The following is a 23,090-nucleotide window of genomic DNA, read 5'->3' on the forward strand; positions in this document are numbered from 1 at the left end:
CTGCACAGCAATAAAATATATATAGGGTATTACACTATACGGTGTGAAATTGTTATTCATGAATGCACACTGGACAAAATATTAATCATAACAGAATATATGTACAGATGAAGGTACTGATGGATAAAGTCCGCTATAGTAAGAGAGTTCAAGATAGTCACACAGAGTATGGGTTAGTATACTAACACAGAGCTCAAGATAGTCACACAGAGTATGGGTTAGTATATAGAAGAAATCCGTTCTTCTGCCAGCCAGGCTATAAGTAGTTAAATATACAGCAATTGCAGGTTAACGTTGGAACAAAAAAAAAACAAAAAAAAAAACAAAACTTCAGCTTATCTGTTTCAACCACCACTGTTAGTAGCTAGTTACCCGTATATTCCGGCGTATAAGACGACCTGTTTAAAATATAGAGTTTAAGATATATTCGCCGTATAAGACTACCCCTTTTCCAACGCATACAAAACACCGGTAAAAATTTTTAAAAAAACAGATTTGAATTTAACATGGTCCTTTTTTTAATTTAAATTCTTATGACATGCAGGTATATAGCAGGAAAACTGTCGCTCATAAACATAAGGCATACAACAACAACATTACCATTACAGCACAGCCCCCAGTAGTATACAGCACAGCCCCCAGTAGTATACAGCACAGCCCCCAGTAGTATACAGCACTGCCCCCAGTAGTATACAGCACAGCCCCCAGTAGTATACAGCCTGCCCCCAGTAGTATACAGCACAGCCCCCAGTAGTATACAGCACAGCCCCCAGTAGTATACAGCACAGCCCGCAGTAGTATACAGCACAGCCCCCAGTAGTATACAGCACAGCCCCCAGTAGTATACAGCACTGCCCCCAGTAGTATACAGCACTGCCCCCAGTAGTATACAGCACAGCCCAGCCCAGCATTAAAAATAAAAAATAAACTTATATACTCACCCTCCGGTGGCCCCGATGTGCTGCGCTGCTCTCCCGATGTCCGCGCGGCTCGTCTTCAGTGTTCCACGCCGTCTTCTTTATTCTGTTGGGTGCACCGCCATTGATCTTCCCCGGCAGGCGCCTAGTATGACGCGCCGCTGCTGACCTCATACTAGGCGCCGCCCCGGGGAAAAGCATGGCGGCGCCCAGCAGAAGAAAGAAGACGGCGCGGAAGACTGAGGACGAGCCGCGCAGACATCGGGGCCACCGGAGGGTGAGTATGCGCCCATGCGCCGCTATCTTTTTGAGGCTGCCGGCAGCTTTGCCGGCAGCCATCGCTGTGAAAACACCCGCGATCGGTGCTAGCACCCCAGACAAGACAGAAGATTTTTCTGTCTTCACAAGTCGTCTTATACGCCGGAATATACGGTAATTACTAACTAGATCAGAAAAAGGAAGATATTAGGCCCCTTTCACACTTGCGTTGCAGATCACGTCAGAGCTTGATCAGGGTGCGATCAGGGTTTGGTCAGTGAAAAAAGCACATTTTGCATCAGAGTGCATGACCAGGATAGGGCTGAGTCATAGGACCGGCTCACAGAGCAGAAAAAGGAACCCTCCTTAACCAAACTAAATAAAACACACAAATTTTAATGTTGGAAAAGTGCTGGTCACAGCTTTATTTATTCTTTGAAATCTGTAAAATATAAACTTTTAAACATATATTAACAAATTACAAAATATGATGAAATACATTAAACATCAAATCTTTTAGTGGCCGAATACTTGACAACAGAGCAGAAATTGTTTGTCCATTTTGACAACCAACTTTGTCCGGTGTAACCGTTAAGTAAAATATCATTGCTCAGAACTCACGCTCAGCGTGTAAACAACCACACCTACCAATCCACAAGCCGCACACCAACCTGGCAAGTGGCGAGGGCAGAATGTGGCAAATATCAAAAGAATCCAGCTCCTGAGGTCACACTCTCAAGGAGACTGCAATTCAATTCTCCAACTTCCCGGACTTTAGAACAAATGATGCAATCAATTTACCAAATATAAATTATCTGTTGCCAAGCACCCGCCCACTGTACAACCAAAAACCTCAACTCCCTAAGCCAGTGGTGGCGAACCTATGGCACGGGTGCCAGAGGTGGCACTCAGAGCTCTTTCTGTGGGCACTCAGGCCATCACCAGAGGACAGAGTTCACCAAATAGGACCAAATCCACCAAATCTTCCTGCAGTCCCAGGCAACTTATGTGATGCGGCTCTCAGCACTATTTTAAAGCGACACTTCATTGGATGTTTGGAACTACAGGAAAAGTGAGAGGGATTTGACAGAACTGTCTTTTCTTTGGAGGTCATCCTGCTGGACCCACTATTCTTCCTCTACAGTGAGACCCTCTTTCTTTCAACTGTATTGGTGGCCTTAGGGAGCCCATACAATTGAAAGATGTGGAAGAACACATAGTAATAAGTTACTGCTTAAAATGCCATGTTGGCACTTCACGGTAAATAAGTGGATTTTGGTTGTGGTTTGGGCACTCAGTCTCTAAAAGGTTCGCCATCACTGCCCTAAGCTATGCCTACCCATTCCTGACAAAAGAATCTAAACTACTTGTATCCCTCCTCCCCTAGAACACAAAATGTGACCTTGATACAAAGCAAACTAACGGGGAGGGTGGGTGGGCCAATTTTCTCCAGCCAAAAGATGGCATGCCCTTCCTGGCACCCCTTATAAACCCTCTAAAGTCTCCACCCCCCAACTAAAACCACCTATCACCTCACTCAAGGTTCAACCCCCCAACTCTAAACCACCCGCCTTTTCCTGCCCTCCCAGCCCATCCTGTCATGGCCGCATTCCGCCCACTTCCAGCTATCTCCATGCTAACAATCAGTTTTCAGTCAGAGTTTGTTCAGTGTCTCAGTTTTTCATGCGCGTTTTCAATGCAATTTCAATGCGTTTTTCACGTGCAGAAAATGCGAGTGAAATGGACTCAGGACTGAGCTCTATCTTTTCTATGGCAATTGATGCGTGAAAAATGCATTGCACTTGCAAGTGTCTCAGAGTGCAATCGTTTCTGTTGCATCTCCATTGACTTGTATGGTGCGTTTTTCACGCGTGTGACTTGCAAAAGTAAAGCACGCCGAGATTTAAACGCGCGTTTAAAAAAACGCGAGTGTGTGCGTGAAAAAAAATACAAGTCTGAAAAGACCCATTGGTTACCATAGGTCAGAGTGCAATGCAAGTTCTGCGCATCAAAAGCACGCGCAGAAAACGCACGTGATAAACGCAAGTGTGAAAGGGGCCTTAGTCCTGTTAAAAATGCAGAGTCAGATTTATATGTTAGTGGCAAACAAACAGCAGCTCTTTCAGCCAATGTGTTAGTAGCAGGTACTTTCCATGTTCCACCATAAACCGTAATCTCTCACCCTCTTGGCGTTGCAGCATGCACCAACATGGACATCAGCGGCTCCAATGGACAAGATATCCTAATCTTCCAGTACAGCTTCACTTCAGCTGGAGAGTATTCCCGGGACTTCTCATCCACAGGATCCCCCTCTAGACCCAGAAGAATAGTTACCTTAATCCACGATCAGGTACCTATCCTCGCGATCCTCAGGAGCAATCACCACCGGTCAGAGTGAATGCAGAGCTCGGCTCTCAGCTTCCCTTGGACCGGCACGCCGCCACCTCCGCTAGTCTTATCGCCAGAGATAGATCAAGTCCGGATCAGGTCCGAGTGTACACCGGACCCTACAGATCAGCCAGCGTCGCGTCCTTCTCTCCACTGCTATAATCTCCGGGGGTCACACAACACTGGAACGGCGGGGCAGGTTTGAGGCAGTCTAACTCCAGGTATACGGCGCCATCACACCCAGCTCTGTGCTCCTCGTGCTACGTCATCCCGCAGCACGCCGCATGCATAGCGCCATCACCGCCCAAAACAATAATATGTGGACAGAGGATGTATTTCTCATTTTATACCCCTCGGTTGAATGCCCAGGTGAAGATACTTATTATCATCTATCTCCTGTCTCTATATCTATCATCTAGCTGTCAAGTTATCTATCTCCTATAATTTGTTTGTTTCCTATCTATATATCTGTCTATCTAACCATTTAGCATCTATCTAGCATCAATCTACCTATCATCTGTCTATCTCCTATAACATTCTCCTACAGCCCCATATTACAGATACTTACCTACTACTGTGTGTGACTACAAAGTGTTATTATTGTGCAGGACTAAAGGAGCCTCTTACTGAATGTGACTGTTCATAAAATATTTTATTTTGGGGTCCCTCTTTTTAGTTTTACTCAGGGCCCCACTTAGTGTAAAACTGACCCTGTTCTGCTGTATTATTGCAGCCACTGCTGAACCTGAATACAGTACCCCAAGAATGGCAGTACAAGTCCATAATAAAAACTTTGGTATCTCTGTGATCGTATTGACCCAACGAATAAATAAATGTGTCATTTGTCTGGAAAAATAAGAAAGAGATGGTTTTTTGTTAATTTTTTTCAGCCTCCCAATACATTGCATGGAATATTACATGGTATTACACTTGAGTGTGGGGGGCTCAGTCAGATTTCTCTGCTGCTGCATCCATAGGCTCCCTCCATAGAGCCTTTGCCACTGTAATATTATGACATTATCAGAGGCTACAGAAAGAGGGAATCAGGAGTTGAGGCCACAGAAAGGGGGCATAAGTTGGGGGCTACAAGAAGGGGGCATTTCAAGTGAGGAGGACCATAGAGAGGAGGCATAATGCATGTGAGCAACCAAAAGGGAGGGCATTACAATTGTTGGCCAAAGGACAGTGGTCATTATACTATGTGGGGACCATGAAAAGGGGCATCATACTTTTTGGACTCCTAAACTGCCCATAGTATAATCTGCAGTTTAGGAGTAAACTATCTAATATCCATCAGCTACTTACTAGCTAATGTCATCTAGTAATGCATATATATGATAATGCCCTTGACCAATGCTGTATAGTTGTGACTGAACAGTATAGTTTACCAAAAATGTAATTTCTTTCTGCAGATTATGTAGCATGAGTCACAAACAGATTTTTCTGTTCCATGTAATTGTCCATCATCAATCTATATGGAATAATTCCTAGCATTCTCTCTGTGTCAGCCAAAAAGGAATCAACCGAATATGTTCAATGCTTCAGGGGCTTTTATTTAGGCAGGATGCTGAATCACTATTTTTCTGAATTTACTTGTATAATCCAGATTTTACTGCTCGAAAACGAATTCAACAGATTGAATAGATAGATGGAAGTTATGTCATGAAGATCTGTAACTTGTGTTTTCCCAATATTACCTGGCAAACATGATACAACTTAAATGTTACAAAAATAAATATTTAATTCAGCAAACATTTGGAAATAATGTGGATAAAACTCACCAATGAGATACAGAATTTTTAAAAATTAACTCTCAGATAGAAAAAATATCTACCGGTACTTTGCTTCTATTGTGGCAAACATTGCTTTAGAGATATGTCCAGCTCAAATTTGGTTAAGGGATCCAATTTGTCAACAGAACTGGGTCTCAACAGAACTGAGTTGTTGACACCCTGCAATCCATAACACAAAGGCGGAGATTTGTCCAAATTTTCTGCCATAAAAAAATGTAAAAATGTTTTTTTAATAAGTGGTGTTGTCCTCATGGGGACTTACCTCTGACTAGAGATGAGCAGACCAATGGAAGTTTGGGTTTGGCTGAGTTCGGCGTAAGCAAACTTGAAATTCTTTTTGGGTCTGGGTTCAGATACTGAACCCAAATCCTGACACCATCATCTACCCTAGTAACATTTTTGATTTTGGGGAAGATCGCATTCCCCATGATGTCATTGGGGGACAAGCAATTTGACAGTGGCATTTAAACAGCTAACAGATTGTGCCAGTAGTGATTATGGGTATTACCGTGGTGGGTTAAGTCAGACCCGAGCCCGGACCCCAACTGATGACTTTGCGGTTTGGGTCGGCTCCTCTGACACATTTCCTAATTTACACCATATATTTTCTTTTTTTTTTAAATTTACAATGAATTATGTTTTATGTAATTATGTGTTTACAATGAGTGAAAGGATGAAAAACTTTTGGGGGGATAACTCTCTTCAACTTTCTTAAGTTCCTGTATTACTACATGCAAAGTGATGGAAGTTGTTGAAATGGGGAATGTAAATTTAATTTTCGATACATGTTCAGGGTCACTGGTCATAACTATCATGCTCATTCTACATATTGGGGTCATTTCTCTTAGGAATAAATTCTGAGGGTAAATTGCCTTCTTCATTAGGTCCAGAACACAGATCTTACTGTCTCCAAGTCCATTGATAGACTTGTGATTGCCGAGACATGAAATACTACCCCCATACAGTGAGAAACACTACCCCCATACAGTGAGGAACACTACCTCCATACAGTGAGAAACACTTCCGCCATACAGTGAGGAACACTACCCCCATACAGTGAGAAATACTACCCCCATACAGTGAGGAATACTACCCCCATACAGTGAGGGACACTACAGACATACAGTGAGGGACACTTCCCCCATACAGTGAGAAATACTACCCCCATACAGTGAGGAACACTACCCCCATACAGTGAGGGACACTCCCGCCATATAGTGAGGAACACTACCGCCATACAGTGAGGAACACTACCCCATGCAGTGAGGAACACTACCCTCATACAGTGAGGAACACTACCCCCATACAGTGAGGACCACTACCGCCATACAGTGAGGGACACTACACCCATACTGTGAAGAACACTACCCCCATACAGTGAGGAACACTACCCCATGCAGTGAGGAACTCTACCCCATACAGTGAGGAACACTACCGCCATACAGTGAGGAACACTACCCCCATACAGTGAGGAACACTACTGCCATACAGTGAGGAGCACTATGGCCATACAGTGGGGAACACTACCCCCATACAGTGAGGGACACTACCCCCATACAGTGAGGAACACTACCCCCATACAGTGAGGAACACTACCGCCATACAGTGAGGGACACTACACCCATACTGTGAAGAACACTACCCCCATCCAGTGAGGAACACTACCCCCATACAGTGAGGAACACTACCTCCATACAGTGAGGGACACTACCTCCATACAGTGAGGAACACTACCGCCATACAGTGAGGGACACTGCCGCCATACAGTGAGGGACACTACCGCTATACAGTGAGGGACACTGCCGCCATACAGTGAGGGACACTACCGCTATACAGTGAGGAACACTACCGCTATACAGTGAGGGACACTACCGCCATATAGTGAGGGACACTACCGCCATACAGTGAGGGACACTACCGCTATACAGTGAGGGACACTGCCACCATACAGTGAGGGACACTACACCCATACAGTGAAGAACACTACCCCCATACAGTGAGGAACACTACCCCCATACAGTGAGGAACACTACCCCCATAAAGTGAGGAACAGTACCCCCATCCACTGAGGAACACTACCACCATACAGTGAGGGACACTGCCGCCATACAGTGAGGGACACTACCCCCATACAGTGAGGAACACTACCCCCATACAGTGAGGGACACTACCGCTATACAGTGAGGAACACTACCACCATACAGTGAGGGAAACTACCGCTATACAGTGAGGAACACGACGGCTATACAGTGAGGGACACTACCCCCATACAGTGAGGAACACTACCCCCATACAGTGAGGAACAGTACCGCCATACAGTGAGGGACACTGCCGCCATACAGTGAGGGACACTACCGCTATACAGTGAGGGACACTGCCGCCATACAGTGAGGGACACTACCGCTATACAGTGAGGAACACTACCGCCATAGAGTGAGGGACACTACCGCCATACAGTGAGGGACACTACCGCCATACAGTGAGGGACACTACCGCTATACAGTGAGGAACACTACCTCCATACAGTGAGGGACACTGCCGCCATACAGTGAAGGACACTACCGCCATACAGTGAGGAACACTACCGCAATACAGTGAGGAACACTACCTCTATACAGAGAGAGACACTACTGCCATACAGTGGTAATATGAAGGAATGTTGAATCCAATTCGGCAGGGGGTTTGTAGGGCAAAGTGTATGTTGTGGGGTGGGTACACTGAATAGCAAAGTTGCATGGAACCAGGCAGGTGAATTTGTATGATCTGCAGTTCTGCCTCATTTTCCTCGTCTTCCTGGGCTGCAGGGTAGGAAGGGGGAGTGGAGGGGCGGGCACTGACCTGCTGCTGTTTCTCTAAGGATACATTCACACTAACGTATGGAGGACGTATATACGGCCGACGTATATACGACCGATATACGCCCTCCATAGACGTAAATGGGCGCACGGCGCCCTACGGGAGCGGTACGGTGCAGCACACGTGCGGCACCGTAACGCTCCGTACCCGGAAAAAGATAGGAACTGACCTATCTTTTGCCGTAATACGGCGCCGTGCGCCATTAATTCCTATGGAGAGGGGCGCTCACCTCCTCCTCCTCTCCCCGTACACTGCCGTTGCCCGCTACGGTACGGTACCGGCGGGCAACGGCAGTGTGAATGTAGCATTATGGTTCAATCTTTTTCCGGGTACGGAGCGGTACGGTGCCGCACGTGTGCTGCACCGTACCTCTCCCGTAGGGTACCGTGTGCCCATTGACGTCTATGGAGGACGTATATCGGCCGTATATACGTCCTCCATACGTTAGTGTGAATGTAGCCTAAGGCAGCACTAGTGAGCACAGAGCGGGTCAGATGCAGCCTATGCAGACCAGTTTCTATAAAGACATGTGTATGGGTCTTGTGCCTAGACACACTGATATTATCAGCACTGCTACCAATGGTAATGTACATTAACTATTTTATGCATTGAGAAGAAAAAACAGGAACAATAGAGAAAAAAAATTGAAATATAGATATTAGGAAAGCCAACACATCATTGTACAAAATATATTGTACAGAAACATGCAGAACTCTTCTATCGGTTCAAGTACTTAAAGGGGATACCCATTTCAGCATATTATTGTTTTCCAATATACTTTCTGTATCAATTCCTCATGAATTTCTAGATTTCTGCTTTCTGTCATTCTATAAAAAGCTTCTATATTTTCTACCAGTGGACAGAAATCCGACCATGGTCACACAGGTGCACGGCTCGTTATATCACACAGCTCTGATTACTGTCTATGATATAACGAGCCGTGCACCTGTGTAACCATGGTCAGATTTCTGTCCACTGGTAGTAAACATAGAAGCTTTCTATAGCAGGACAGCAAGCATAGATCTAGAAAACTGTGAGGAATTGTTACAGAAAGTATATTGGAAACTTGTACAATTGTATATCATAATAAGAATTGCATACATTTACTGTAATGGGAATACCCTTTTAATATTCATATTTTGACAAAAAATGTTTTACTTTTACAAAATATATAGACCTCAGGAGTGAATGTGTCATCTTAGCACATACTTAGATACTAATAGACTATTAGTCATAATTGGTAATCCCAATCTAACTTCTGTATGTTTCTAGGCCAAATACTGGCTAAAAGGCCCTTAGTATAATGGAACTTAAGAAACTTCATGTGTAACTTATGAGTAAGAGCAATAAAAAATGCTACATTCTGTGGCATATGAAATGTCAAATCATAAAACCCTACACGGTTTCTTATGATCGTGGGTCATGAAGTTGGATTTTGCATGAGAGTTGGCAGGGTCACTTAACACATCACATATGCTTAAATAATGGGAGGATATGTGAGCGAGAGAGAAGAAAAGAGGAGTGTCTTTGGAGCCAGGCTGAAATGAATACCTCCTTTCAACACTGTATCCACATGCCTGGAGCAGCAGAGCGTTGATGTGCTCCCTCGCTTCTCAACTCCCAGAGATTGACTAAATAGTTGCATGCTTTAATCTCATTCCTGCTTTCATCCTCTCACCTGCAAAGGAAACCTTGTCTATGATTTCCAACCGGATCAAACACTGACCTATTTTAAAAGTAAGAAAAATCGACTGCATCTTATATTTATATCCACAAACTTTAGATTTCATGTTGCGGTTTTTACTGAAAATGTTGCAGCTTTCCAGATGAGAAATGAATCCTCTCTGCTAGATATTAGATAAGGGGAGGTGGACTTTTTGGCAATGATCTGTGCTCCTCTGTTTAGTATGACATTGCACGCTTTCATGTTTTATTCATGATATCAAAAAGCATTGAAAAACTGTTTTATGAGTCAGTTTACTTATTGTCAGCATTGGATATCCAAGGTTGGACTAGAATGAAAGTCTATGGACAGAGGAGTTAGGAGCCAACCTAGGAGATGTGAAAGATGGAAACGTTGTATTATACATGTGCTTAGATGAACTTTATGTTGTTTTATGTAGTGGTAAATGAAGTTAAGATGCAGGATGCTATTTGTGAATCACTTCATCAAGTAACTTCTAATATTGATAGAGAGAAAGATAGATATATACTTGATAGATTCTATATATTAGTTTAATCCATCAATTTATCTGATAGAAGCAGTGTAGACTGATAGATAAATAGATACAGTAGATAGAAATAGATGAAAGATAGATATACAGATTGATGGAGTAGATAGATATAGTGGAAAGATAGATAGATAGATAGATAGATAGATAGATAGATAGATAGATAGATAGATAGATAGATAGATAGACAATAAAGTAAACAGATTTAAGTAAATATTTCTGATGATATTTATGAATCAGTCAGTCATCATGTAACTTCTGATATGGATAGATAGATAGATAGATAGATAGATAGATAGATAGATAGATAGATAGATAGATAGATAGATAGATAGATAGATTTGCACAGATAAATGCATTAATTGATTACATTAAGCAGATACAGTATATAGACTAATAGATGCAGTGATAGGTCTAATGGCAAGATAGAAATAGAGATAGATAGAGATAGACAGATGGATAGAAAGATAGATAGTTGGATAGATGTGTAGGATGCTCTTTATGACGGATAGATAGAAGCATGGATAGATAGAAAGATGGATGGATAAAGGTGAACCTAAATCTTCATGTACCTACAAAAGGCCTTGCCAAGACCTGCAGGTGCTGCACCCCTCTTTATCAGGAATTTGGACACAGCGGGGGTCATTTATCTTATTTCCCCCTTCCCTGAGCTTTTTTTTTGTGCCTTTTGTGAGTCTATTTTTTGTCTAAAAAAGGTTTATTTTTTTTTGCCTTATTAGTTCAAATCATACCATTGCTTTTCCTAAAAAAAAAAAAGCACCAGACTAAGATAAATGACCCCCAGTGCTGGCTTGGGCTTTTTTTTCTTAGATGGATAGATATAGATAGATATTTTTTGGTGTGCAGCTGATTTTTTAATCGAGATATAAAGATAGACAATAGATAAAGTAGATAGGTTGAAGTAAAGAAGTAGGATGCTATTTATGAATCACTTGGCCATCAAATAGCTTCTGAAATGGATAGAAAGACATATAGATAGATAGATAGATAGATAGATAGATAGATAGATAGATAGATAGAGATGGATAGATAGATATAAATCACTTCTGATCATGTAACTTCTCATATGGGTAGAAGAATAGATGGTTAGAGGTGCACTCAACCTTACAATGGCATTTGGAGTGCTGCCTTTCTTCATGTACCTACATGAGGCCTTTCCAGGACCTGCGGGTGCTGCACCCCTCCTTATCACAAGTGTGGACACAGTGCTGGCTTGGACTTTTTCTTTTCTTAGGTTTATCGATAGATAGATATTTTTGTTGTGCTGCAGAGTTTTGAAACGAGATAGATATATGGATAGCAAATATGAATAAATAGAAATAAATGGAATTAATTAATAGATATATTGATTGATTAGACTGATAGGATGGTTAAAATCCATATAGGTGTAAAGGGTTGAATGACCAAATAGTATATAATAGTAAAGGTATTACAGTATATATTTTTGGTAAATAGTTTATTGTGGAAAAAAGTGGAAAGGTAAAACAAAACCCCTTAAATATTGTATCTATTTTTATTTAATCCCATTGATAAATTTCTTAAAAAAGCATATTGCCATATACGAATGTGAATGAGAGGGGTTTCATGCCATTATATTAATGTAATTGGTATTTGGAATTAGATATTCATTATGTGAAATACTAGATAAAGACTTTCCAGACACCAGGTCTAACAAAATATCTGTTCAAGTTGTTTGTTGGGGAGAAAAACTGATAGATGATTGATAGATAAAGATAAATACATAGTAAGTAAATAGGTAAATAGATTATGGATTATACATAAATAGCACATTATTTTTTAGTTGATGCTAATAATAGATAGTTGGACATGGATAATGTGATATACAACAGGTGTATGTGATGCCATATAGAGAACAGATCACTAATGAAGTCTTTATTGAAATCTTGGCCACTATAATAGAGTTTCCTCTTTACTGCAATTATATTATATGAGGATTTTTTACTTTACATGTAAGAGGTTTGTCCTCTATAACTCCTTACAAAGTCATGTCACACACTTTTGGCTAAAGGTAGGTCATCATCATCCAAGTTGCAATACGCTGAAGCTGCTTCCTACTTCCTAGGGAAAGATTTTGGAATCTATAGCTAAACTCCTGTGTCCACAAATCTTCTTTGCAGTGCACATAAACTCTTTTAGTGTCACAGTATTTGGTTACCAGGTCACTTCAAAGTTTTCGTGCCCTATTAAATTTGTTATGGTGTTGTCTTTCGGTCATTCATCTCAGCTGTAAGGTCACTTGAAAGTCAAGTATCTCTTAACTCCTTTCTCGATTACATTGAGGTTAGAAACAAGATGTCAAGACATTTGATTCCTCTTTTACTTCAAGGTGTCAATTCAAGCCACCCACAGAGGAACTTTTAGGTCTCCTCAAGCCATTGCCCATTGCAATTTAACCCTACACAAAATCTGTCTCCTATATGTCTTGTTTGATTTGGTTTTCTAAAATGGACCGTTTTGTCCACTATTGACTGCGCAATTGATACAGATATCTTCCAAATAAATATTTTGCATTTATGGCCTATTATGTTGCATTGTTTTAATTCATGCAGTTCTTGAAAGCTTTGGCTCAAGCCTTGAAGATGTCTCCAGCTTGAAGAGATTTAGATGGAAGTTTACTGTATAACAATTTACAGTCTGCTGCTAAGGGCAATAGATGTTTCGACAAACATTAATGCTCTGCTCCCATAATATTTGCAGAAGGCGGTAAAGAATGGACATCAATATACAGCTAATACAAATTTGGAAGTATCATTTCAAGTCTTCTAGAATTACTTCAGGGTGGGGTCGAAGAGGGTCAACAGTTTTTTCACTTATCTCTTCTTGTTTCAGTCACTTTAGCCATTGGGTGCTTTAACCAGTTTCACTCCAGCTCCACCACACTGAGGTGCCTGGCCTCAGCTCTCTCTCTCTCTTCCTCTCAACTTCATCAAGTTGCCTAAAAAAAGGCACCCAGTTAGGATTATTAAAACAGACCCCACCCTATTCTCCTTAGTCTTGTATTTGCATTGTACTTCTGCTTGAACATGACTTTGAAAAGGATCTTAATTTGTTATGATATTTTGCTACCATCAAGTCCCTTAGATTGTTCAACTTGAAAACTGTTGATCTACCACAACTTCTGATATGTGACTATTACCTGACTGCCCGCCGTGTCCTCTGACCTGTTGATTCCTTCAATGTTGACCTGTTGGCTGTTTTAGGCTCCATTTTAATTACTCCACTACTACTTCAGCCTCAGTGCAAGTGGGCACCTTCATCTGGAAAGCTGACCTGGAAAGTCCATATCTTCTTGGAAGGGTTTCCGGATAAGGAATAGGGGAAAACTTATAAGATTCCCCACAGTTCTTCAAAAAATTATTATTACATAGAAGATTCACATCTGGAGTGAGAAGCATACTTTTACAAAGTCATTTTATCGAGATTTAGATGAAAGCTAAATAATATGAAATGGAATTCCCAGAAACTGCTGGAGAAGATGCAACCCACCACACACTTAGCTTTAAAGGAATGTAGTATGAAATGGCACAGATCCAAATGATTGGGCAAACATTTACCTGACCCTACAGCTCTTGTGGAGCCGATGTTTAAAGTGGCTCTGGCAAGAAGTCCCAATCTTTATAGTAAATATTTGTCATTCGTGTTCTAATAGGAAAAACTCTTAGTAACCTCATAACTCAATCTAGCATACTTTGCTATCAGGATCTACAACAGATTAGGATCCAGATTTGACATAAAATGTCAGAACATAATTCATTCATGATATCTTTTATCTAAAAATAAACTCTGCGTGTTCCTGTTACTTTGAAATCTATTTTCTGAAATCATACCATCCTATGTTGTACACACACAAAGGTACAGATGTGCAGCAGATACACCCAACTTCTCGTCAGTTTTCATCAACCACTAGAAACATGGCATATTTCTGAATGCAGTAATGCCAACCACACCTGTATAAGTAGGATTAAAGAAACATAAAAATCTGGGATGATTAAAATTCACTGGATCCAAACTGTCCACTGACAGAAGATCGCCTCAAGTCTGCAGCGATGGCTTTTCGATGTCACTGCAGTTTCTTCTGCTCCTGCACTTATTGCAAGAGCAGGGCCGGGTCTCCAAAGGTCAGACAAAGCTGGAGACCCTAGGGAGAAAGCTGAAGTGGTTTTTTACCATCGAGAGACTCTACACAGCAAGTCTTGTAATAATAATCAATATACAGCTAATAAAAATTTGGAAGTATCATTTCAAGTCTTCTAGAATCACTTCAGGGTGGGGTCGAAGAGGGTCAACAATTGTTTCAGTCACTTTAGCCATTAGGTGCTTGAAAACCAGTTTCACTCCAGCTCCACCACTCTGAGGTGCCTGGCCTCAGCTCTCTCTCTCAAGTTGCCTCTCTCTATCAAGTTGCCTAAAAAACGGCACCCAGGTAGGGTTATTAAAAGCAGACCCCACCCTATCCTCCTTAGTCTTGTATCTGCATTGTACTTATGCTTGAACATGACTTTGACTTTGTCTCAGACAAAGCTGGAGACCCTAGGGAGAAGGCTGAAGTGGTTTATTACCATCGACAGACTCTACACAGCAAGTCGTGTGTAGCTGCTCTTCAGCAGAAGCCATCAACACAACAGCTACTGGTAGCCATAAATTGCAATACTGGATCACTTGGGGGAAATTAAGTCACTCCAGTTAACTCCCAAATTATATTGCTAGTTTAGGGGTATTCATAAAAAAATTACCTAGTCAACCCCTTAAATAAAAATCAAATATCTTTTAATATATTTTGTCTATAGTCATCGACATAGTCAGCACAAAAGTCCCTCTCTCTGTAAATAGCGGTCCATAAATTAGGAATTTAAGAATGTACACATGTAGCAAGAAAGATATTAAACGGGTAAGAGTGGTAAATATCAGAGATACTGTATCTGTCCTGTCTTATGCAGAAAGGATGTTGCCAGGTGGATAATTATGATAAGTTTCATTTTGACAACTATTTGTGGTTATTGATACAAGGTTACGCCCTTCATTAGCATACGGAGAAAACTGGGAATATCTTGGAAACTGCATAATGAAGAGAAATATTAACAGTATGTTGGAAATCACAGAGTATTTCTCTACAACATGCTGCCAGAAGATTATTACACTTGGTGGAGGAGGTAGAATCCCTTTAAGGGTTGAGAGAGAAAAGACTCTTATTTGTTATCCACAGGACATAATGGCCCACATTTATCAAAACTAGTGCAGTCTATACTAAGTTTGCTTGTGGAATATGTAGAGTGCGGCATATTAATCAAATCTGGTGCTCAGTCTTCATTAATCTGGTGCACTACTCAGGAAGTGTGCACCATTTTTTTGGTGCAGTTTCTTCATGCTGCAGAATTGTGGCGCAGACAAAATTGTGACACATGTCAGTAATAAATGTGGTGCAAACTCTGACTTAGCACATTTTTTCTGTCTTGTCGGCTACAGTGCACCCGTCACACAAAACTGGCCCAGACACTTTATAAAGACATGTGCAAGCAGTTTGCATGTTTTTTTTCAGTGCAAAGTCAGAGAGAAAACTGGTGCAAACACTTTAATAAATGTCGGCCAATATGTGTTCTGATAACGACTAGAACATCACCATAGTGCCCTATTCATAGTGTCTAATTGATGGGTAAGGACTGCCGGGACCTTCAGAGATCATGAGCACAGGCCTGGCAAGTGTCCTCAAGAGCTAAACATGGATGAAGTGCTGGTAGACAGCAATCTCCTGCAGTCACACAGAAGCGAATTGATCACTGCTCCAAAAGGGAGCATTTAGGAGTAAATACAAGCCCAAACTGTAGTGAGAACCAATGTTCAGACCCACAGAAATCGGACACTTATCCCTTACCCTGTGGAGAGGAGTACAAAAATAATATGAAACAATATAATTTTTCCTTGTAGACGATTTTTTATGAGCCGTATGTACTATATAGAGGCCTCCAGTACTCTCTGTCGATTTGATGGATGTATTCCTTTACTGCCTGAATAAAATAGGAATGGAAAAACTAGGTAATGAGATGCACTGGGCATCGAACATATCACACAGTATTTATTACTGATCTTCCATTATATGTAACTGGAGTATCATAGGTGACATTTTTACTCTAGGTGACTTGGTGGCATGTCCTACATCTCCTAGGGCGTGTCTCCAAATCACCTAGAGTAAAAAATGTCACCTATGATAAAAGCAGCATTTATCACTAGTTTCAGTGAGTAAGAGTTTTGTGCTGTGTCAGCTTTGCTCGTAAAACATATTGGGACAATTATCAAATTGTAGTTGGGTTTTGAGGCGGTGGTTTCACCACAATAGCCAGATGTGCGGTTAGCGATTGGCAATGTATCTTGTAAGATCCACAGTACTACCAGTATTCCTTCGATAAAAAATATCTGTATTCTCAGCCAAAAATCCCAATAGGGGTGTTCATGAGCAATTCAATAGAGAATTCTCCATCGAGAACACTTCAGATAGAATTTCCTGGGGCTGCTCTACATCTGCTGCCTTCTTTATTGAGTTGTAGCATTCCACAAGTGGTGAATGGGAAACACCTGCCTTTGATTTTCTTAGCTTTAGCAAAACCTTAAAATGTAAAAAAGAATGAATGCTTTCTATGAGAAGCTAAGATCTCTAGTTATGAGGGCGTTATGTGACAGAAATAAAACTCTTGGTATTTCTTCTTATCACACTTTAAACTCTACTTTTCTTAACCATCAAAAGACAGAAAGCACATCCATATGTTCCGCACAACTGGAAATATGCACATGTCAGAGAGAACAGTTAGAGGGTTTCTTCTTCAAGTTACTTTAGATCTTTATCCAGCATAGAATGATCTGAAATCTGCTGCACAGTGTGTACAGGGCTTGGATATATGGTAGGCGATACTAAGAAAAAAAAGATCCTGACATCCACACAATATATGGTACACTGATCTATTACCACTTGGCTAATTCAGTGAATATGTTCTTAGATATGTGAGTCAACCAACCTCTTCACCTCATTTTAGTGGGGTTTTACATTAAAATGTGAGACACCACATGGCGTGCACAGCCGCAACAAGGGGTTAGAGTCCATCTACCCAGCAGTACCCCTACTGACAGGACAGGACTCAGTATCCCTATGTCTCTGAGAAGCTCTGTCTCTGTCCCTATGTCTCTGTAATGGACCTTGGTCCATCTGCTGCTGACAGGACAAATTCTTACAACTGTCTAGGTACAAGTCCACAATAAATTTAGTGCGAATGAGATCTCTGGCTTCACTGCTTTCACTCTGAGCAGGAGAGTTGCTCCACTTCCGGAGACGGGGCCACTCGCCTGCTGAGAACGTGGTCTGAACAGAAGCTATTTTACCTTTTCCACGCCATCACAGTTATCCAAATCTGGAATGCTTGTTGCATGTCAGCAAAAACATCTCGGTGTGCACCCTAAAACACGTCTCACAGGTTAGCCGTGACTTTTCTAGTACAATGACAATGTTTTGACTTCTCTGATGTGTATTTCTTGCATTGCAGCATGTTGGGCATTCTGTTTTTTGCAACATTGATTCCATCAATATCAACACAAGAGACCGATGAGACCATAACATATACGGTAAGACAAAAAATATTCTCTCTCTCTCTATAAATTTTGAAAACCTTAAGGATGAGTTGAAATTTTTTAAAACTGTATATTAATTGTCTTTTATTGACTTGTATACCTACATATGAAGTTTAACAACCCAACCAACAACAGAAAAGGCAGCTTTAGCCATGCCAAATGTCTGTAAAGGGCTGTTATAAATGCCATATATAAATTCAAAAAAATAAAAAACAATAATGCTCCCTAATAATTTTTTAAAACTTGTGGCCGATGGGGGGCTTGCTTACGGCTCCGCTGCAGGATACCATAAGGATATTCATATTCATATTGGGAAGAACTGTAGAATTAACAGGAGGCTCTAGGAACTTTTTAGGTCCCCTATAGCCTTAATAGAAGAAAAAAATAAGGCTTAATGGATATATGCATATTTTTATGGTATCCTTATATTTTGTAATTACAAATATCATTACTACATTATCACATATAAAGTTTAATTTGAGTTCAACTAATCCTTATTGGTGCATTTGAAGTGCAAATAATTACAATAATTGTATTTTTACCATAGATTTCAGAAAAATGCCTTAAAGGGAACCCGTCACCACGTTTTTCACAAATACAGGTAGTGGCAGGTTCCTATAGAGCCCTAGTAACTATCTGACACCCTGCTTTTAGCTAAAAGTAGTTTCCCTCAGATCCCCATTAAATCAGAGTTATAATCTTGCCTGGTATCTATGCATTTTTGGAGCAACATCATCAAAGGTCCTTAAGCTACTTAATATTAGCAAACTATACCCCATGTACATAAAACAATCACAGCAGCTTCCATGGACTTCTACTCCTCTCCATGCAGGCTGCTGTGATTTCATTTGATATAATATGCTGTGATTTCATGCAATATATACTAAGTGTACTGTTTCCAATACTACAAAAGCTATAGGACCTGTGATTATGTCACCCTGGTCACATGACATTATAGCAGCATACAGCAATAGGGATGGAGAGGAGCTGCTGGATTCAGCTGGAGGAGGCCACGCCCACCTCTACTCGCTGTAGCCATGCTTGGATACCAGGTAAAACTATAAAGTTGAAAATATGGGAATCTCTGGGAAATCATTTTTAGCTAAAAGAAAGGTGTCAGATAGTTGCTAGGGCTCTATGGGAACCTGTCACTACCTGTATTTGTGAAAAATGTGGTGACGGGTTCCCTTTAAAGATGACCTATCACCCATAAAAAGGCAACTACTAAAGTAAGCAGCTCCTAGCGCTACCTCATTTTTAGCAGTGATAAAATGCTAGCTTTATCGGAACCCTCTTATTTAGTTATTCCTGATATAGCACTGCCATGTTTCACAGCTATACAGTGTGGGGGGCTTCTCCTTTCTCCCCCTCTCACTACCCAGTACAATTACAGACCCAGCCACAATGAGTGAGTAAAGAGAGGAGAACAAACCGTGACTTTAACCCTTTAAAATACCTGCTCTGCAGACTGAATACAGACCTCTCTTAGCGATGCTCAATTAGAGCGTTGCTAGGGAGTCACTACAGTAGGAGTTTTAAATGCAAAGTTAAATGAATTGATAAAATTTTTTAAAACATGTTTTTAAACCCTCCCCAAAAATATTTAAAACAACAGGGAACCTTTAAGAGTTTGAAGCCAAGCAAATGTCCCTACGCAACCCACCGTAGAGTCACTACTCCCCTCATATTATGCACATTGCGGCTCCTTTTGTAATGTTTATGGGTTTACTTGCTATTATAATTTGAGGAATAAGGGGAAATTCATTTAGTAATTACATTTGACTAACATAAATAATAAGTAAACCCATTAACTTCCCATTGGTGATACCATGCGCCTTCTTTCATTGTGGTGGGTCTCAATTTATCTCTTGGACCTCAACTTAAGGACAGACTAAGGTGATTGGAGTCTTTACAACCTTGTTCTATATCTTTATGGAAGCTCCAGTGCATATGTATCTCTTCATCTATTTTCTCTATATATGTCCACTCATTTATTGTGGTTATATTGGTATTTGAAGACATTTGTAACAATCATTCATACACAAAAAGTCAATGTAACATCCAAAAGTTATAATATCTGGATAGAAGTCCTTGATCAGTTATTCTGATGAAGTTACGAAATAAAGGTCTTGGAAATCTATCAAGGTTAAGATGGAGGAGTTTTGTTGCTAATGTTTTAATTACATTCCTCTGGATTACATAACAATTGAGAAAAAGCAAAGAAATAATATAATGATAATAGTAAAAACAACCAAAGTCCGGAGACACTCTGCAGAACACATGCTGTCATTTAATTTGGCCAAGCCATGTAAATATTCAGCTACAGTTGCCAAAACAATCCACACACTTCTTTTGCCTTTGCTTTTCCCAGGGGGCTAATTTCTTCAAATGAAATGAGTGATTAATATTCTGTGGCTTTTTTCCTATGTTGTTACAAAATAATGACTCTGCAAGTTTACAAGCGAAGGTGAATTCGAGGAACAGAGAATCTAAAATTCTGTTTAAAAGTGTCCCCCATTTACTAGACAGAATAAATTACAAACAAAAATTATATTAATCAAGTTCCAACCTGTAATAACCAGCTAATAACAGATACGTTTTCCTAATTAAATGAGAAGGGAAGTAAGCCACCAATTTTTTTTTTAATTTATTAAAAATATCACTTTTTCCTAATCTATTTTTTGTAGGTCTTTTTCTTTTATTTTCTCCCCATGATTATGGTGGCTGCCATGTTGTCTATGCTGTGCTAACAGCATTAAGTGCTATGCTTTACTGCAGCCTCATGACTCTTGTCAGCAATCGTCATGAATGGACTCTTAGAGGTTTATGGGGAGTTTTTGAGGCATGTTCTGTGCTGGAAGAAGGTAAATGACCTGTGACATCATCTACTGTCAGTAGTGATCTAATGATGATGTTTTCAGTCAAAGCATTCTATAATAATTCCATTGTGACGTAAATAACTTTATTAAAACATAGGGTAACATTTGTGCCCATTCAGGCTTCAGCGCCATCCTTTACCCATAAAGTATGCCAGAAGATGCGCCACTGACTGTGATTTTGTGCTTAGTTTGAATTTTGTTCTGCACGAGTCTTAACTGTTTGAAGCTGTCTTAATTGATTTCCTTTACATCTGTCTGTTTCCTGTTCACTTTGTTTTGGGCTGCAGACAGTTAACCTAGCTGTGATAAACAGATTCTTCCTCTACTCATATTCCTATGTTGCTATTCTTGTCTGGATGTCAAGTGACCGGTCACTTGACATCCAGACAATATCACTATCTGGACCGGGGCCCTGATACCTCATAAGAGGATTGTCTGCCCATCTCCCAGTGCTTACCATATGTCTTCTTTGGTGCTTGCTAGCATTTCCTGGACTTTTTTTGATCTTTTGACCATTATTTGTCTTTTGACAAATCGTCTCTGGATTTTGAATTGCATTGTCCTGTTTTGACCCAATTTGTTTGACTATTCTTCTCTGTTTGATTGTCCAGTTTTTTGTCTGCATGTTCTTACTTTGGCACAGGATGGGAACGCTGACTAGTTGTCACCTAACATCTAAGGTAGAAAAGGCAGGTAGATAGGAACAGCAGAGTGGATCTAGATTTAGGTCAACTGTCCATACATATCTGTCTTTTACTTTTCATTTCACACCCATTTTCAACAAAGTCACATCTATTTTGTTATACAAGTCGTAGAATTGTTTAAAGCACTTGATAAAAATGTGCAGCTACCACACAATAAAGTTACAATGTCTGGTTACTCTTTTTGTATTTTACTTTCTTTTTTAAAGTGAAGAAAAGGGTTAATAAAATATTATATATTTAAAAAAAATATATTAACAAAAAAACACTTGATAAATGTGGCACAAAGCATCTTAGAAAGTTTTTGGCCCTAATTACAATGGATCATTTTTTTTTGTATGCTGAGTAATAAAATTTGCAGCAAATATCCCATGGTCTAAAGTCTAATTTGACTGTTACTAAACATCTATTTAAAAAATGTAAATAAAAAAAAAAATCTGCTTTATCCAACTTAATCGGAAAGCACAATAAAATTTTATTGTCAGTTTATTCTGACATATCAATGTAAAGCTTGAGGCAATGATAATTATGCAGAAGATGATATGGTGGCTGAACCAAGTTACTTTACCCACTTTTCTGGGAAGGTTGTTATATAATTTTCTCCTATAAATCTCCATAATCTCTGGTCAGACCTCACCCTAGATCCCAGAGGACAGATGAGTAATACTAAGCACAGAGATCATCACAAGATTTTGGAGAATTCCCAAATGATAGCAAATAGGCTGATTCAGCTGCTTTGCTGCTTAAAGCTTCTTCTGAAAGCAGGAACTAGTAGGAAAAGGCAGTAAACAAGTTGAAAAGTTGCCTGTGATTCATACAGATGTGACTGAAGCCTCTAACAAGCAAATGGAAAGACCAGGGGTGTAACTAGTAGAAGCAGAGCCCCATAATAGACTTCTAAATGAGGCCCCCTTCCCACTTAAAAATATACATATTATACTCACATATACATATTACACATAACATATACACACACATACAGTGCCATCAGGGGCTAAGGGACCCACAGTGTCAGGGGGCCCAGGCAACTGGGGTATTGCATGTGAATATGCTATATGTGATGTGTATATGCACTAAGGGGGATATTTATCATACGCTGCCGCTGCAAATTCGCAGCCCGATACATGAAGAGACTTCTGCCTCTTGATGTATCGGGCTGCCAGCTGCGCAGCGTTTATCCTACGCCAGGCAGAAAACGCAAGTGCGCAGGCGCGGGGACAGTAACGCCCCCCCTCGGCCGGCCGCGCCCCCCCTTCACGCCCATTCACGCCCCACTGGCGTGAAGGTGGCGGATTGGGGAAAATAACCGCAAAAGCTAGCAATAAGCTAGCATTTGCGATTATTTCAGGGCCTCTGCGCCACTGGTGGTGCACAGAGGTCCTGATAAATATCCCCCTAAATGTGTATGCATATG

General features: G+C 40.6%; 1 protein-coding gene across 1 annotated transcript in view; it reads left to right on the forward strand.

Annotated features, from left to right (window-relative positions):
* Positions 1 to 9,766: 9,766 nt before the first annotated feature.
* The window catches only part of EFEMP1 (EGF containing fibulin extracellular matrix protein 1), a 58,270-nt gene continuing 44,946 nt past the window's right edge, over positions 9,767 to 23,090 (forward strand). Inside the window, exons 1-2 of the mRNA XM_072140599.1 lie at positions 9,767 to 9,949; positions 18,012 to 18,090. Coding sequence (XP_071996700.1) covers positions 18,013 to 18,090 — 78 coding nt within the window. The 5' untranslated portion in view covers positions 9,767 to 9,949; position 18,012. The remainder of the gene's footprint in view (positions 9,950 to 18,011; positions 18,091 to 23,090) is intronic.

Source organism: Engystomops pustulosus, chromosome 3, assembly GCF_040894005.1.
Source record: "Engystomops pustulosus chromosome 3, aEngPut4.maternal, whole genome shotgun sequence".
In the NCBI taxonomy this organism is placed as follows: domain Eukaryota; kingdom Metazoa; phylum Chordata; class Amphibia; order Anura; family Leptodactylidae; genus Engystomops; species Engystomops pustulosus.